This window comes from Heteronotia binoei, chromosome 9, assembly GCF_032191835.1.
Source record: "Heteronotia binoei isolate CCM8104 ecotype False Entrance Well chromosome 9, APGP_CSIRO_Hbin_v1, whole genome shotgun sequence".
Classification (NCBI taxonomy): domain Eukaryota; kingdom Metazoa; phylum Chordata; class Lepidosauria; order Squamata; family Gekkonidae; genus Heteronotia; species Heteronotia binoei.
This window is the reverse complement of record NC_083231.1, coordinates 12,539,065-12,556,848: the sequence shown is the minus strand read 5'-3', so window position 1 is coordinate 12,556,848 and position 17,784 is coordinate 12,539,065. Positions and strand designations below refer to the sequence as shown.

Genomic DNA, 17,784 nt, shown 5'->3' with positions numbered 1-17,784 from the left:
ACTTTTAAAAATAAACATGCAGTTGAAAAAATGTTTTATTTCTTATTAATAGCAGTGATAGGGTTGCCAAGTCCAATTCAAGAAATATCTGGGGACTTTGGGGGTGGAGCCAGGAGACTTTGGGGGTGGAGCCAGGAGACATTGGGGCGGAGCCAAGAACAAGGGTGTGACAAGCATAATTGAACTCCAAGGGAGTTCTGGCCATCACATTTAAAGGGACAGCACACTTTTTAAAATGTCTTCCTTCTATAGGAAATAACAAAGAATAGGGGCACCTTCTTTTGGGGCTCATAGAATTGGACCCCCTGGTCCAATCGTTTTGAAACTTGGAGGGTACTTTGGGGAGAGGCACTAGATACTATATTGAAAATTTGGTGCCTCTACCTCAAAAAACAGCTCCCCCAGAGCCCCCAAAACCTCCAGATTAATTCCCCATTATACCCTATGAGAATTGATCTCCACATAGGGAATAATGAAGACGTTTCCCTCTCCTCCTCCCTCCCCCCCCCTTTCTGGCAACTGAAGCGAGGGACTGGCCTTTCTACTCACGAGTTGCTGCCAGCTTCTTTACAGCAGCAGTCACACCATCCCAAAGTGGAGCCTTGCAATCAAGCCTCCGGAGGTGCAAAGGCACATGGTCCTTTGCAGGCGGGGCTTCTCTCCCCCCCCCCCAGCCAGCTGACTGGGCGCGGGAAGCAGCTTGCGAAAAGGAAGAACGGCTGCTGCAACGGGGCTGGGTGGGAAGGGAAGGGAGGAGGAGAAGCATCGGGCATTGGAGTCCGTCAAGACCCGCCTGCGTTCGGCAGCCACCTCCACCCGCTCGCTGGCGAGCCAGCCTCCCTTCTCAAGATTCCCTTGCCAGGCTCAGCACCTCCTCCCCGGACGACGCAAATGCTCCTTGGCGCCATTCCCCCCTCCTCCCCCCGCTTCCAGAGTTATGGAAAGCGGGAAAAGAGGCTGAAAATCCAGTATTCTCCCGCCAGGGCGGGAGGCTTGGGAAGCCTAAGCAGTGAAGATCTTTATGCCGTGGTAGCTGCTGCCAAAGCAATGTTTTTCTTGTTGTTTATAAATCTCCATAGTCAATCAGATTTCCAATGGCCAATCAAAAGCCCTGCTGGGCAAAAGCCCTACCCACTTTCACAAAACGACAACCCTGGCAGATCCCTGGTCAATATATACCCAATGTATCAGATTTTCATGTGAAAACATGAGGTGAGACATTCAAGCCCCATGTTTACCATGTACTTTACCCAGGGGCTTTTTTGGTAGCACGAACTCCTTTGCATATTAGGCCACACACCCTGAGGTAGCTAATCCTCCTGGAGCTTAAAAGTCTCTTCGTGCAGGGCCTACTTTAAGCTCTTGGAGGATTGGCTACCTCAATGGGTGAGGCCTAATATGCAGAGGAGCTCCTGCTACAAAAAAAGCCCTGTTTATATCTGTATCACACTTTCTAGTTTTGTGCATGAATTGTTCCAGAAGGTGACTGGCACAAATCATGTAACCTTAAGTAACCCAAAAAGACAAGCCTAGTTGAAAAGGTTTCATAAATAGCCAACAGGAAACAAAAGCCTAGAATCCAGGGGTGGAATTCTGGCAGGAGCTCCTTTGCATATTAGGCCACACACCCCTGATGTAGCCAATCCTCCAAGAGCTGACAAAAAAAAAAAAAAAGCCTTGTAAGCTCTTGGAGGATTGGCTGCATCAAGGATGTGTGGCCTAATATGTAAAGGAGCTCCTGCTAGAATTCCACCCCGGCTTGAAACCAAAAACAATAAAGGATAACTTACTGATGTGTTAATACTCAGAAAACATCACACCAGACAAAAGCCAGAAATATGTGAAAAAGGACGGGAGATAATAATCACAATAAGCAGACATTCCATCCTTGAGAGAAGAACAACCAATTGTAAATATACAAAAGCACCCAACAAGCCTTGACACCATCTCATTTTGAAATAATGCCTTCCCCCCCCCCCCCCGAAACATTTATAAAGTGGTCCTTTTCAAACAGGCAATGTTCTTTGGAGAATTATTTGAGTGCCCAGATGGGAGATGCAACCTAGGAACGTCCTAGGAATGATTTGTCTTCCAAAATGGCCCTCTCAAATAGATCGTGGAGTATTTTCACAAGCCGGAAACGCTAATGTCTCCCAATATCTGTCAGGTGCTGCACAATCCCCATCAATCACAACTTGTCATGGGTGCTGGGGACCCTGCAGAGGAAGTGGAGCCTGCAGAAAAACTGTGCCCCTGCCACCTGCACCAGTGCCCCTGCTTCCTGCTGGAGAAGATCCCAGCCCCCCTGCCTCGCCCTCTCGGGTGGCGCGTGTGCGTGACCGCCTCCGTCAGGACTTCAGGGATCGGAGGAGGGCGGCACGCTCACAAGCAAGACGCTCCCTGAGCCCTGAGTTTTAGGAGGATTCTGGCCCTTCTAAGAGCAAGGATGCTTGAGTTGCAACAGGATCCTGGCTGCCTCTCTGAGCCAGCAATTAGCCCAAGTGGGCAACAGCCAGCAGAGGGCTATATAGCTGTAGGCTTCGGGAGGAGGCTTTGTGGAAGCAACTAGTCATCTCCCTGACGTTCTAGCATCCACTCCGGCTTGACTTTGGTTTCTGGACTCCCTGACTTTGGCTTGTGACTTCTGGACTCCCTGACCTCGGCTTCTGGACCTCAGACCTGCGATACTTGTACAGTGATTCGGATTTGGCGCCTCGGACCCTCCTGCTTACTGGCTACAGACCTCGGACTGCCCCTGGACTTTGCCTGACCCGGCCCCAGCCGTGACACAACCTCTGTGATGAAATCTCCCAGAAGAGTCCGCACATGTTCTCCAGAGGGGACTAAGATCGGGAACTCAACATCTTTTCGTGATCCCCGGGCCGAGAGAGGCGAGGCTGACGGCTACCAGGCATTGCGCCTTCTCTGTAGCAGCCCCCTACTGGCGGAACCAGCTGCTGGAAGAGGTTAGAGCCTTGCGGGACCTCGCCCGATTCCGCAAGGCCTGTAAGACCATACTCTTCCGGCTTGCTTTCGGCTGACTTTGAGACTTGTAACAGCGGGAGGAATCCAGGGAATACGGACATCATCGAACTTGAATAATATCAGAATTAGCACCAACTGTTTTTAAATTGTCTTAAATTTAATTGATGTTTTTATGACGATGCACTGTGCTAGTCTCCTATTGTTTTATGATGATTGTTGTAAGTCGCCCTGAGCATGCCTCAGCGGGGAGGGCGGGGTATAAATTTAATAAAGCCTAAACCTAAACCACTACACCAAACTGGATCTCAGGGGGGGTGTGGCCTTATATGCAAAGGAGACCCTGCTAGAATCCCACCCCTGCACCGGACAGCTAGTTTTCTATGACTTTTTACAGTGGAGTACTCTGGAGTAACTCCCAAAGCGTGCTTTTGAGTTTGCCATGGTCATGTTACCCCTCCCCAACCTACAGTTTGCCCAAGAAAAATGTTATGGCCTCCTCTATGGTTTTCTGTCAACAAGGCCATAATTTCAGAACGCCTGGTAGAGATAATTCTATTTCCCCCGTACATTTCCCATAAGTGAGCATAAACAAGCAATTTTATCCACCGCTCTTAACGCCGTTCTTAACAACAGCACAATGTCGGATGGTACTATGAAAAGAAAAGAACCACTGCGTTATCGCCAACTAAACTCGGTCCCTCACGAAAAGAAGAGAGCTCGCGCAAGCGCTCTGGATAAGGCCTCCCCCTCTTTCTTTTGATTAATGAGTATTACTTTTCAAACCATTATAGAGCACTTGTACTTTTCAAACCCACAAGGATTACAACCTTGGCCTCAAATCCTGCAATTATGAATTCAATTACGCGTGTTCTCTTCGTTTCCCGGTTTCTCAGTTGAGGACACTTGATCGACGTGAAACATTCAGAAATGACAGAAATTAGCTGAAACACCGTTAGTGAACTTCTTATAATTTTCCCCTCCTCCTTCCTATGAGATCTACAGTCTTCCTTATTGAACATGCTTCAAGCCTATGTTCATATATTGGAAACCCAGCTCCACTGAACTCAATGGGGTTTCCATGCATTAAAGATGCACAGGATTGCACTGTGAGAAGATTATTGTCATGCCTGAATGGTTATATAACCGGGCTAAGGTCGCAAAATCTGGCCTGAGAAATGCATGGATATTTGGGAATGGAGCACATGGTGGGAAGAATTTGAGGTAACTTCACCTAGAATCTATAATCTACCATAACATCTGCCCTTCAGAGCATCCTTTTTCTCCAGAGGAGTTACACATCGTTGCGAGCAGTCACAAAAAAGGACCAAACGAACAACAAAAGTAACTGTGACAAAAATTACTAAGAATCAGGACTTTTTTTGTAGACGAAGTCCAGCAGGAACTCATTTGCATATTAGGCCACACCCCCTGATTTCACCACTGTTTCGCATGGGGCTTATTTGTGAGGGGAAACCTAGCAGGAATTCATTTGCACATTAGGCCACACCTCCTGCCCCCAAGCCAGTTGGAACTGCGTGCCTGCTCAAAAAAAGACCTACTAAGAATTCATATTGCAAAACTTTATATTAAACTCACGCATTCCATATCCATTGTCATAACTGAGGCAAAAATCAAAAGACCAGTCCCAAAAGAGTCCAACACATAGTCACTAATCCTCTTCTACAAAAGTTCTGAATTCTGTGCTCCAAGACAATGGAGAAAAGTCTCTCTTTTGCGGAGACCTTGTGTCCCAACTAAGACTTTATACAAAATTTAATACACAATTTGCCTTGTGCTGTTTGTTTGATGTATGGCTGTGGTGCACAAAAAAATGAAGTAGCCTGCTAGCGAAGCTTATGAGCCACTGCTGAACATCAAAAGATTTCTAGGAATGCCTCAGAGTTTCCTGAAAGCAGTTTGAAAAGCAAAGAATGAATGAATGGACAAGCTGAAAGCTTACAGCCTTGACAATATTACTATGCTTTGCCAGCTCTGAGTTGGGAATTTGTTGGAGACGGGGCCTTTTTCGAGCAGAAACGCTCAGGAACACAGTTCCAACTGGCTTGGCGTCAGGGGGAGTTCCAACTGGCTTGGTGTCAGGGGGTGTGGCCTGATATGCAAATGAGTCCCTGCGTGAAACCATGGTGATGTCAGGGGTGTGGCCTAATATGCACATGGAGCTCTTTCACACATATTGTGTGGCTCTTGAAGCCCACCCCATCTGCCATCTTAGAGAAGGCATTTATCTCTCTAAATCACTTCTCCAAGTCATCTAAATCTCCCATAACTTTCAACTAAATATGGCTGTGTGTGTGTGCGTGCGTGTGTGCTAGGGATGCCAACCTCCAGTTGGGACCAGAGGATCCCTGGAATTACAGCTCATGTCCAGTTCTCCTGGAAAAAATGGCTGCTTTAGAGAGTGGGCTCTCTCAAATTGTACTCCACCGAAGACCCTGTTCTTCCCAGGCTCCACCTCCAGAACTCCAGGTGTTTCCCAGCCCGGATCTGGCAACCCTATGCGCTCCATGCTTCACTGTTGGTCAGGGGAGACCTGGCAACCCCAGGAGTGCATACTCAGAACCTGTGATTCTCCAGATCCAGCAGTAGAACTCTACAATGCACTACAAGGTCTTCAACTCTGACTACTGTTGGCTGGATGATATACCATGTGAGAATCCCTGATCTGAACGTCTCCGGAAACCTAAAAGCAAATCTGGGTCAGGAAATTGCTGGAGCCTGGGTATTTTTTGAGCAGGAATGCACAGGAAGGCAGCTCCAACTGGCTTTGTGTCAGGGGGTGTGGTCTGATATGCAAATGTGTTCCTGCGTGAACCAATGGTGATGTCAGTGGTGTGGCCCAACATGCAAATGAGTTCCTGCTTGGCTTTTTTTGAGAAAAGGCCATGCAAAACAATGGTGCTGTCAGGGGGTGTGGCCTAATATGCAAACAAGTTCCTGATGGACTTTTTCTACCAAAAAAAAAGGCCTGGCTGGAGATGTGGGGATAGCAGCAGGAGAAAGCAGGGACTGGGGAGGGTGGGAACATCAGCAGGGAATAATGCCTTTAAGTCTACCCTCCAAAACAGCCATTTTCTCGAGAGCAACTGATCTCTGCTCAGTTCCATTTTATCGCATAGGGCCAAAGGCCATTACAAGCAAGAATGTAAAATGAGCAAACAAATCATTAAAGCTGGATTGTTACCATAAATATTAAAAGTAGCGCTTGTGTTTATATTGCAACACAATATCTTACCCCGCAATGTCTCCTATCGTCAAATACGTTTGCTTTAATCTCTCTCCGTTTCTCTCATTTGCGGGGCCGGCCTGTCTGTTAGGCAACCCTAGGTGGCTACCTAGGGTGTGGCCCTGGGGAGGTGCCGATTTGGGCTCTCCGCCCACCATTGCCTCTTCAGCGAGGGAAATAGGCAAGTGTGGAAATGCAGCGTCGCTCCTACACCTCAGAGCGCATGCGCAGCCAGGCCACTGTCACTCAGCCTCCAGGAACTGCACTTCTAGAAGCACAGAGCAGGAGGCTGAACAACAGTGGCTGGGTGGTGCTCTCTCTCTGAGGTGCAGGAGCTGTGCTGCCACTGTGCTGCTTGTCGTGCCACGGGTGAGGAGGAGGGGGAGGAAGGGGGCAAGTGGAGGGGCGGGGCCTCGCCTTGGGCGCCAGGTGCCCCGAAGCTGGCTCTGCTTGTTTGTTCCTTATCTTTCTACAGACTTGAAATATAGTAGGAATGCCAGTGATAAGGTTCATTACCGTGTAGTGGAACCAGTCTCTGAGAGACACTTTGGTGCAGTGGTTAAGTGCGCGGACTCTTATCTGGGAGAACCAGGTTTGATTCCCCATGCCTCCACTTGCAGCTGCTGGAATGACCTTGGGTCAGCCATAGCTCTGGCAGAGGTTGTCCTTGAAAGGGTAGTTGCTGCAAGAGCTCTCTCAGCCCCACCTACCTCACAGGGTGTCTGTTGTGGGAGGGGGGGGAGATAAAGGAGATTGTGACTGCTCTGAGATTCAGAGTATAGGGCAGAATATAAATCCAGTATCTTACTACAATGCTTTGATGCACTGATTACGCATGCTAATGGTATACGATATTTTATTTGTTTTATTTTAATATATTTCTATTCTGCCCATTCCCTGTAGGTCTCAGGGCGGAGTACAACATATGATAAAACAATAAAATACAATAAAAACATTCTATAAACAGACAACTCGACAGCACTCAGATTACCATGTCATCACATATTGCCCACCCTAGCCGTCTCGCATCATGGCAGTTTGTCAAGCATTGTATCTTCATCCTCTGTTATGGTATTCATATTATAGAATTGTTACTAACCATGAACTAAATTCAGGCACATCAAAGTAGCAACCCCCACCTTTCTTCTTTCGCTTTGACTAACAAATGCAGGAATGTCCTCTTTGAAGATAAGACCTCTTGGGACTTGTTCTCAGGCTCAGCCAGACCTGAACTCAGGATGTGCTAGGCGCAATATAGATAAGGAGCCCAGCGTGTGAATTTCACACGTGAATGGAGAATTGTTTATAAAACCTTTGATGTGCCATTTTAAAGCATGTATTCTAGTGTTGCAGAGTATCAGTTCCAATCCCTAGCTCGGATGAGCCACATGGATTATCAATAAACCAAACTTTGTTTCAAGATTCAAGGACTGGTTATTTTGAGATCTAATGCTTGACACAGTTTTTGTTCCATTTCCTAGCACAGATGACAGTGCTGGCCGGGGAGGCCAACCAAATCAAGAACAGATGCCTGCAGCCTCAGCTAAAAGCCTGGCGGAACAGCTCCATTTTACAGGCCCTACGGAAGGCTAATAAGCCAGGTAGGGCCTGGATCTCTGTAGGGAGCTGATTCCACCAGGTAGGGGCCAGGAATGAAAAAGCCCCGGCCCTAATTGAGGCAAGGCGAGCGTGTCTTGGGCCGGGGATGGCCAACAGATGTTTGGAGGCCGAACGTAATGACCTCCTGGGCATATATGAAAGGAGAAGGTCCCGCAGGTATGTTGGTCCCAGGCTGCGTAAGGCTTTAAACGTTAGAACTAAAACCTTGAAGCGGATCCAGTACTCAATGGGCAGCCAGTACAGACTGCAGAGCGCCGGCTGAATGCCCATCCGTAAAGGTGGTGCAGTCAGCAGGCAAGCCGCCGCATTCTGCACCCGCTGCAGTTTCCGGATCCGATATCCAAACCATAAGTCATACACTTGGTATCTGTAGAACACAGCGCTGTAGTAGCCATGTATAATATTATCCATGTCTGTACTAGAGTTTGATCTTCGCTTTGTTCTTTGTAAGCAGTTTATGAGATCAATAAAAAACATGCTGAAATAAAAAAGCTGCATTTGTGTAACAGCTAAAATTCATTTAATAACAATGGTCTCTGTTGTCTGGAGATTAGTTGTAATTCCAGAATATCTCCAGGCCCCAGTGGGAAGTTGGCAACCATATGACCCTATGGCAAGCGTGTCAAACTCATTTGTTACGAGGGCCAGATCTGACATAAATGAGACCTTGTCGGGCTGGACCATGTCTGGCCAAGCCAGGTGTGTACCTATTTAAGATTAGGTAGCAGAGATATAAACTTTATAAGGGACACAGACAAACACAATTAAAGATTTTTAAAAAAAAAAACTTAACACGCGCTTAAACTTAACACGCGCTTAGCACTTGTTAGTCTTAAAGGAGCTTTCTTTGTATCTCTCCCATACAATCCAGGGAACTGGGCAAAGGAAGCTCTGGCTCTTTCCTTCCTTCCCCAGGGAACTAGGAGAGAAAGGAGCCTCAGCCAATAGAAGGAAGAGAGACTTGGCTCAGTAGCTCTGCTGTGCGGTTGAGAGAGCCAGGCAAAACAAGCTCTGCCTCCCCCCTTCCTCCCCAAGGGAGGAGCCTCAGCCAATGGAGAAAATAGAGGTTTTGCTCTGTAGCTCCTGTGCAGTTGAGCAAGCCTTGCACAACAAGCTGTGATGCAGAAGAAAGCAAGAGAGAGGGAGAAGGAAGCAGATGACAGCCACTTGCTCGGGGGCCTGATAGGAGCCCTCCAGGGGCCTCATTCGACCCCAGGCATGGCATTCCTGCCCTTGGGAGTCTCATGTTCTTCCATCAACTGTGTTCTTTCATCAAGTGTCTGAGTTCTAGACACTCGACAGATATTCCTTTTGTTTAAGTTGAAACTATGAAAAGAAGAAAGAATCCTAGTTCTCTCTGTCATCCTGAGAGCTGTTGCTAAGCAGAGTTATGACGACCTAATTTATTAATTTAATTATAGTGAAAACTATATAATCATTATTAGACTCATTTTCCAGAGAACCATGTAATACAGTAATTGTAACCATGCAATGCAGTAATATTTTACCGTAAAAAATAATTTTTTTGTTGCCAAAAGTCTTCTGTAGCTACCTAAAATATTAAGGATTCATTTTATTGGGTGTTTGGCTTTAAAATGTTATTCAGGAACCAAGATTTTAAAAAAGAAAGAAATGAAATGATTTGGAACATGTTCCAGACAGCTTCAAGAAAAATGGTAAGATTAGCAGAGAGACCCTTTGAGTTATCAGAGGCCACCAAACTTTCAAATTAAAATCATTTTTATGAAAGTTATATTAATCCCATTTATATTCAAAGGTCAGGTGGTAAAGCCAGCTTGGTGTAGCGGTTAAGAGCAGCGGACTCTGATCTGGAGAACCGGGTTTGATTCCCCCCTCCTCCACATGCAGTAGATGGGTGACCTTGAGTCAGTCACAGCTCTCTCAGAGCCCTCTCAGTCCCACCTACCTCACAGGTGCCCATTGTGGCAAGAGGAAGGAAAACAATTATCAGCTGCTCTGAAACTCCTTCAAGCAGGTGTTAGGAAACCTAGGTTTTCTGTCTCACTGTCATTCAGCTGCCATATGACTCTATGGCCAGGGTGTCAAACTCATTTGTTATGAGGGATGGGTCTGACATAAATGAGACCTTGCTGGCCCCGGACATGTATGTCATAAAATGTAATGCCAGGTAGTCGATACGTAAACTTTATATAGGACAAAAACAAACACAAGATTTTTTTAAAAAAACAAAACTTAAAAACATGCTCAAAAGATTAGCACTCTTGCAATAACTGATAACTGATACCTCTTACTCTGAATTACTGCATCAAAATCTGGAGACAATGTCTGTGCGGTAGCAATCCTGAGTAGGCTGTTCAGGTGTCGTTCAGGGGTGTATCTGTTAAGTTGCAGTTAAGCTGATTTATTTACATTCATTACAGAAATTTCATGGTCAATGCTTTGAGCCTAAGACCCAGGGGAAAACGTGAAATGGCAGGGCACTGCGAGCTTTTGCACATAAATTGCTTCATGTGCTGGTCGGCCAGTGGAGAAAATAGAGGCTTTGCTCTGTAGCTCCTGTGCGATTGAGCAAGCCTGGCAAAGCAAGCTGTGATGCAGAAAGAAGCAAGAGAGAGAGCAGGAAACAGATGACAGTGAGTTGCTCACAGGCCTGATAGGAGCCCTCCAGGGGCCTAATCTGGCCCTCGGGCTGCATGTTTGACACACTTGCTCTACGGCATTATACCCTCATTGAGGTCCTTTCTCTCCCCAAACCCCGCCCTCCTCAGGCTCCCCCCCCCAAAAAAATCCCCAGGTATTTCTCAACCTGGAGCTGGCAACGCACCCAAAGAGAAGACTCCCGCACTCTGCATGTATTCATAACTACAGTTCACAGTTTTGAGGGCTTTCTGCATCTTAACATTTACATGTTAACATTAAATACATGTTAACATTTCCTCTTCCATTTCTTGTATTTAAGAATGTGTTAGGGAATTATTCATGCAGCCTCCATGTGACATCATTCCATCTACTCTACTTCACTTCTTAAAGTTAATAGCTGCATCTGCCATCTTATACAGTCGTTTGATCTCATAGCCAGGTTTATTCAGTGAAGGATTTTTGTGTTTCTCTTCCTGGGGGACAGTGCGCCATGGTCCAAGATAATAGCAGCCATAGGCAGCAATGGGAAACTTGGGGAACAATAACCGGCTACTTGGCTGCTGGCTACAGAAACGGTTCGTTTTTCTAGTTCATGTTGGAAGCTTGGAAGTTTCCTGTCCCGTGTCCATGGCAGCACAATGTGTGTTTGCAAGGATTTGGAAAACTTAAAGGAGAGCCAGTTTGGTGTAGTGGTTAAGTGCGCGGACTCTTATCTGGGAGAACCGGGTTTGATTCTCCACTCCTCCACTTGCACCTGCTGGAATGGCCTTGGGTCAGCCATAGCTCTGGCAGAGGCTGTCCTTGAAATGGCAGCTGCTGGGAGAGCCCACTCCAGCCCCACCCACCTCACAGGTGTCTGTTGTGGGGGAGGAAGGTAGAGGAGATTGTGAGCCGCTCTGAGACTCTTCGGAGTGGAGGGCGGGATATAAATCCAATATCATCTTCTTCTTCTTAAAAATGAGGGTATTTTAATAAGTGAGCCAACAACCGAGTCTCGGTCACCTCAAGATTGGACTACTGTAATGGCCTCTATGTGGGACTACTCCGTGTCGAATCCGGAAACTACAGCTAGTGCAGAATGTGGCGTCTAGGCTGTTATTGAGGCTCTGCAGACGGGAGCACATACAGCTGGGGCTGCGGGAACCGCACTGGCTGCCAATAGTACACCGGATTCGCTACAAGGTGCAGGTCATTACCTTTAAAGCCCTCTATGGCCAAGGGCCTGTCTACCTTAGGGACCGTCTCTCCCCACAAATTCCCCAGAGGGTACTTAGATCTGGAACGCAAAATCTATTATTGATCCCCGGACCGAGGGAGGCAAGATTGAAATCCACCAAATCTGATTCAGTTCTCAAATTCTCATATCAACAGATACAATGTTTATACAATACATAGACAGTGTTCCCTCTAGGCTGAGTTAGTGTGAGCTAGCTCACATTTTAGCCTGTAGCTTACACTTTATTGTCTTAGCTCAAGAAAAATGGGCCCAGAGCAAACTAATCTATGCAGTAGCTCACAATTTTATTGCTAGTAGCTCACAGCTTTATTCCAATAGCTCACAAAGCGGAATTTTTGCTCACAAGACTCCACAGCTTAGAAAGAACACTGTACATGGACAAAGCTCACTAGCAAAATTTAGATACACAGACAAATTCCCCACCAATACAGACCTCAGCCAGTATATAACCCTCTCTCGTAATTTCCTTTTAATCCCCCAATCAACTAAAGTTCATTCATATGAGTCCACAGTGCTTCCACACTCTTCATGTGAACTGTATGTCGACAAATGAAGCTATTAAAATCGGGTTCCATCTTACAGCCTGAAAACCGAGGAAGATATGAAACACTTTGGAATATTTTAACAAGGATATAGACAAGCTGGAACGGGTCCAGAGAAGGGCAACGAAGATGGTGAGGGGTCTGGAGACCAAGTCCTATGAGGAAAGGTTGAAGGAGCTGGGCATGTTTAGCCTGGAGAGGAGGCGGCTGAGAGGTGATATGATCACCATCTTCAAGTACTTGAAGGGCTACCATCTAGGGGATGGTGTGGAATTGTTTTCTGTGGCCCCGGAAGGTAGGACCAGAAACAATGGGTTGAAATTAAATCAAAAGAGTTTCCAGCTCAACATTAGGAAGACCTTCCTGACTGTTCCTCAGTGGAACAGGCTTCCTGGGGAGGTGGTGGGCTCTCCTTCCTTGGAGGTTTTTAAACAGAGGCTAGATGACCATCTGACAATGATGAAGATCCTGTGAATTTGGGGGGAAGTGTTTGTGAGTTGCCTGCATTGTGCAGGGGGTTAGACTAGATGACCCTAGAGGTCCCTTCCAACTCTATGATTCTATCTGGAATGGGCATCTTTTATGAAGGCTGACTAGAAATATTATATGCTTCATCCTCATTTTCTTCATCTCTCTACTGGGAAAGTGGGGAAGGGTCACGATGTGGAGACAGGCAATGGCAAACCACCTCTGAATACCTCTTGCCATGAAAACCCTCCGGGGTCGCCATCGGTCAGCTGTGACTTGACAGCAAGAAAATTAAAATGAAATGATGAGATGGGATCAACTGTGATGGATTTGGGTGAAGGAAGTACTCTCTAGAACTCGGGCAAAACTCTATGGTTTCTCCACTCTCAAAACCAGAGAGTTTGCCCAAATACCAGAGTGTCCCCAGAACAATAATGTCACCTGGAAGTGACATCGTTGCACCGGGGATGTCACATAACGATGTCCCTGTTTGGGGTGAGTTTCTCCCCACCAGCCAGCTGGTCGGTTGTGGATCAAAGCCCCCAAAAGCAGAGGAAACCCCCGGGGGCAGCAACCCTAGCTTAATCCCAGGGAAGTGTTCACAGGATTGCACAATTAAGGCATTTAAGGACTGACACTACAATTCTCTGTTTAACACCGATAACGTTAGCTATGCTATTCCTTTTGGTTAATTCAAAGGCTTTATCATAAGGGTTTCATACATAGTAATGGATTTGTATCAATATTATACGAGCGCTGGATCCTAGGCTGAATTTTAACATGACATAATGATCAACGGGGAAGACACAAAGAGGAATATATTCACTTGCCTAAAGTATCTGTTGCTGTGACATTTTCAGGCTGTTAAGCAGAGATTTTTTTCTTCTTTTCTCCCTAAAAGTATCTGTGTTTTTTATTTTAAAAAAACACACACACACAAGATGTGTTCCTGCCATTGTTAAAAATTTATACCCCTGGCAGATAAAGGCTGGACTTAAAAAAAAAAAAAAAGTTTTTATACATGAGATGTTGCCAGTATCACATTTTAGAGTGATTATGCAAATTCCTGAAAGTTAAAAAAATATAGATATGAAAGAGAGGAGGAGAGAAGTGGTGGGGAATTCACTTTAGGCATTTGTGGCAGATGCTGCGCCTCTTCCACTGCTAATGAAATAAATTTGTAAGGGAATAAAATTGGAGTCGCCTAAGAGAAAGGATTAGTGAGCTGCAAAAAAAGAGAGAGAGAGAGAGAGAGAGAGAAAGTTCCCCAGCAGCCCATCCGATGGTGCATCTTCCCCATGGGGCTTATGCTATTTAAAACACAGGCAGAGCAAGGGACTGAACTGGTTTAATATCCCATAGCACCTATGGCCATGTTTGCTTCCCCCCACCCCCAAGACCAGGTTGTTAATAAGAAATTGTAGCAAAATGTCAGATTTGCTACTTTTTTGGAGCTTTGAATTTTGCAAGTCTCCTACTGAAACAAATGGAAAGTTACATCTAATTGCCTGTTGACCTGTTCCCTAGAAAGCATCTGAGCACAGTGAAAGCCGACACAAGGGTAGGGAAAATGTATTATTTTACATAGCAGAAATGTGAATTAAGAACAGAGCTCATAAGCGGGTTAAAAGATTGATCTACGCGGCTTAATCCCTTAACCTAGACGTTCTCTGGGCAGGAAAAACGGTCAAACGTAAAATTGTTCTTAGAAGTCAGTTGTTCATGCAAGAAACTCCCATTAAGTTATCACCGTCAGCATGGGATTGGAAAAAGCGCCCGTTTGATAGAGCAATGATAAATATGCAGAGAGAGATCTTTCCAGACCTGAACTTTGGCTACTAGCTTTTTAAAAAGATGGTTGTGATTGATGGACACCCATTATCAGTTGGCTTTCGAGCTCTCCTCACAACTGGCAAGCTAGAAAAAAGATAACATTACAGTATTCTGGTGACTGAACAGTGCAAATGAAAACAGGCTCTACAAGCCTTCCAGTTATCAAACAGACAGTAGCTTGGAGGAAAGAAAGAAAGAAAGAAAGAAAGAAAGAAAGAAAGAAAGAAAGAAAGAAAGAAAGAAAGAAAGAAAGAAAGAAAGAAAGAAAGAAAGAAAGAAAGAAAGAAAGAAAGAAAGAAAGAAAGAAAGAAAGAAAGAAAGAAAGAAAGAAAGAAAGAAAGAAGAGATTTTACACTCAAAAAAATCTTGTGTACTTACACAGTCTCTTTTAGAAGACCAGACACTCTACCTACAAACACCACAAACCAGAGCAACCAATTTACCTTCTGAAAAATCAATCAGTCCCAGCAAATGCAGCAGCTTCAGAGACGCACAAATAATCACAACAATACCCACTGTTTGCAGTCCCTCAGACTCCCACTCCAAAGTCAACATCCTTCGAGCAGGCAAATCATTCCTGCCAGCTGTCAAAGCACGGAAGAGAGGGCTGGAGGATTTCACAGGTGTGTCGCCTTCCCCCCCACTGCACACAGAACACACCAAAGTTGCCCGAGGAGTGGGATGGGTGGAGGAGATCGACTGACCGCACAGGTGGAAGCCAAGTGTTAAGTGAAGCCCTTTGTCTCATGCATGATCCTGATGCCTTTTTCCCCCGACTTCAGCACATCTGCTCAAAGCGCTGGCATGAACCCCGAAACCCTTCCGAGGGTGCTGGATCCGGCAAGTTCAAAGCCATGGAGAGGGCATCTGTTTTGTTACTCGAGACCTTGCCGTGTCTGCTCAGAAAAGCAGCAAGATCTCCCAGGGAAGTTGCTCTCGAGAGCGTGCAGCAACCAGCACAGCCTGAACTGAGAGCCTGCAGACTCATGCTTCACGAGTCTGCCGGAGCACAGAACAGGACGGCTTTCGAGCATGTCAAATGCCAGATAAGACATTATGCCCGATTTATATGAACAGAATGTATTAGAGATTGGATTTGAGGAAACAGCAGTTTTAGGAGCACTGTCTCCTTTTCCAGTTCAGTGTAGAGAGACACAGTTTGGTGTAGCGGTGAAGTGTGCGGACTCTCATCTGGGAGAACTGGGTTTGATTCCCCGCTCCTCCACTTGCACCTACTGGAATGGCCTTGGGTCAGCCATAGCTATCTCTGAGCTGTCCTTGAAAGGGCAGCTTCTGGGAAAGCTCTCTCAGCCCCACCTACCCCACAGGGTAGGTGGGGTGTCTGTTCTGGGAGAGGAAGGTAAAGGAGTTTGTAAGCCACTCTGAGACTTTGATTCAGAGAGAAGGGTGGGGTATAAATCTATGTTCTTCTTCTTCCCAAACAAAGGGCCGAGGTCCTGGGCCATCAGAGCGGCTCATAACCTTTAACCTCCCATCAAGAATGCTGCCAAGTAAAATACTATGAGTGAAGAGCCACACTTCAAAGAAGAATACTTTATAGGCATAGGTATATGACTAACATCTATTGCAGGGGTGGCCAAACTGGCTTAATGTAAGAGCCACATAGAATAAACGCCAGATGTCTGAGAGCTGCAAGACAAGGAAGGAAGGAAGGAAGGAAGGAAGGAAGGAAGGAAGGAAGGAAGGAAGGAAGGAAGGAAGGAAGGAAGGAAGGAAGGAAGGAAGGAAGGAAGGAAGGAAGGAAGGAAGGAAGGAAGGAAGGAAAATAGATGGGAGAAATGGAAAGAAATCACCTTCAACTTTAAATGCATTCTCCAAACTGCCAGCTGGCTTGGCTTGGAGAAGTGAGTAAAAGTGGGAAATGCCTTCTCCAAGCCAGCCAACAGGGTGGTGGGGGCTTCAAGAGCCGCACAAAATGTGTGAAAGAGCCATATGTGGCTCCCGAGTTGTGGTTTGGCCACCCCTGGTCTACTGAGTGGTGTATAACCACCATTTATCATATATACTTCTTTTACAAGCATACATTCAATGAGATCCTTGTTCCAGAAGCCCACCAGTCACTTCCTTAACGCTAGCTTGGATTCCAATTTCCTGTGTGCCATTTTTAAGAGCCTGGGGGAGAAACTGAGGATCTGGGATTTTATCCTTAGGTGGGGTAAGCTTTATAAAAGGAGGAGATTGGATTTGTACCCTGCTCGTCACTCAGAGTCTCAGAACAGCTTACAATCTGCTGTCCCTTCCCCTCCCCACAACAGACACCCTGTGAGGTAGGTGGGGCTGAAAGAGCTCTTTTGAGAACCACTCTCGAGAGAATAGCTCTGCAAGAACTGTGGCTTGCCCAAGGTAACCCCAGCAGCTGTATACGGAGGAGTGGGGAATCAAACCCAGTTCTTACAGATTAGAGTCCGTGTTCTTAACCAAGGCATCAAACTGCTTCTCATTCTCCTCTCCTTCCCTGGTCGTCAAGAGTCATTGCATGTGGTAGAATTAGGGGCTGTCTCAATGCTCCACTTTGCACCCCCTCATTTGGAATGTCCCCCAAGCTTTGTAGATCACTAGCCCCAACCCGCCAGCTCACATTGGAAGTGATGTCATCGCGCCGGCAACATTGCAGGGCAGCCACTCTGGGCATTTCTGAGAAAACTCTATGGTTTTCATAAGAACACAAGAGAAGCCATGTTAGAACAGGCCAATGGCCCATCCACTCCAACACATACACACACACACACACACACAAAATGTGGCTAATAGCCACTGATGGACCTCTGCTCCATATTTTTATCTAAACCCCTCTTGAAGGTGGCTATGCTTGTGGCTGCCACCACCTCTTGTGGCAGTGAATTCCACATGTTAATCACTCTTTGGATGAAGAAGTACTTCCTTTTATCCGTTTTAACCTGTCTGCTCAGCAATTTCATCGAATGCCCATGAGTTCTTGTATTGTGAGAAAGGGAGAAAAGGACTTCTTTCTCTACTTTCTCCATCCCATGCATTATCTTGTAAACCTCTATCATGTCACCCCACAGTCGACATTTCTCCAAGCTAAAGAGTCCCAAGCGTTTCAACCTTTCTTCATAGGGAAAGTGTTCCAGCCCTTTAATCATTCTAGTTGCCCTTTTCTGGACTTTCTCCAATGCTATAATATCCTTTTTTAGGTGCGGCGACCAGAACTGCACACAGTACTCCAAATGAGACCGCACCATCGATTTATA

At 46.1% G+C, this 17,784-nt stretch overlaps 1 protein-coding gene across 5 annotated transcripts in view; it reads right to left on the bottom strand.

Moving 5' to 3' along the window:
• Window positions 1-17,784, bottom strand: part of KCNIP4 (potassium voltage-gated channel interacting protein 4) — a 538,048-nt gene that overhangs the window by 159,537 nt on the left and 360,727 nt on the right. The window contains exon 1 of one of the 5 annotated variants that reach the window (XM_060246237.1): window positions 14,995-15,185. The exons of 2 other annotated variants lie outside the window; for them this stretch is intronic. In XM_060246237.1, coding sequence (XP_060102220.1) covers window positions 14,995-15,106 — 112 coding nt within the window. In that variant the 5' untranslated portion in view covers window positions 15,107-15,185. Of the gene's footprint in view, window positions 1-14,929; window positions 15,186-17,784 lie in introns of those variants that run through there. 2 more of the 5 variants (XM_060246242.1, XM_060246243.1) reach the window with 2 other exon arrangements.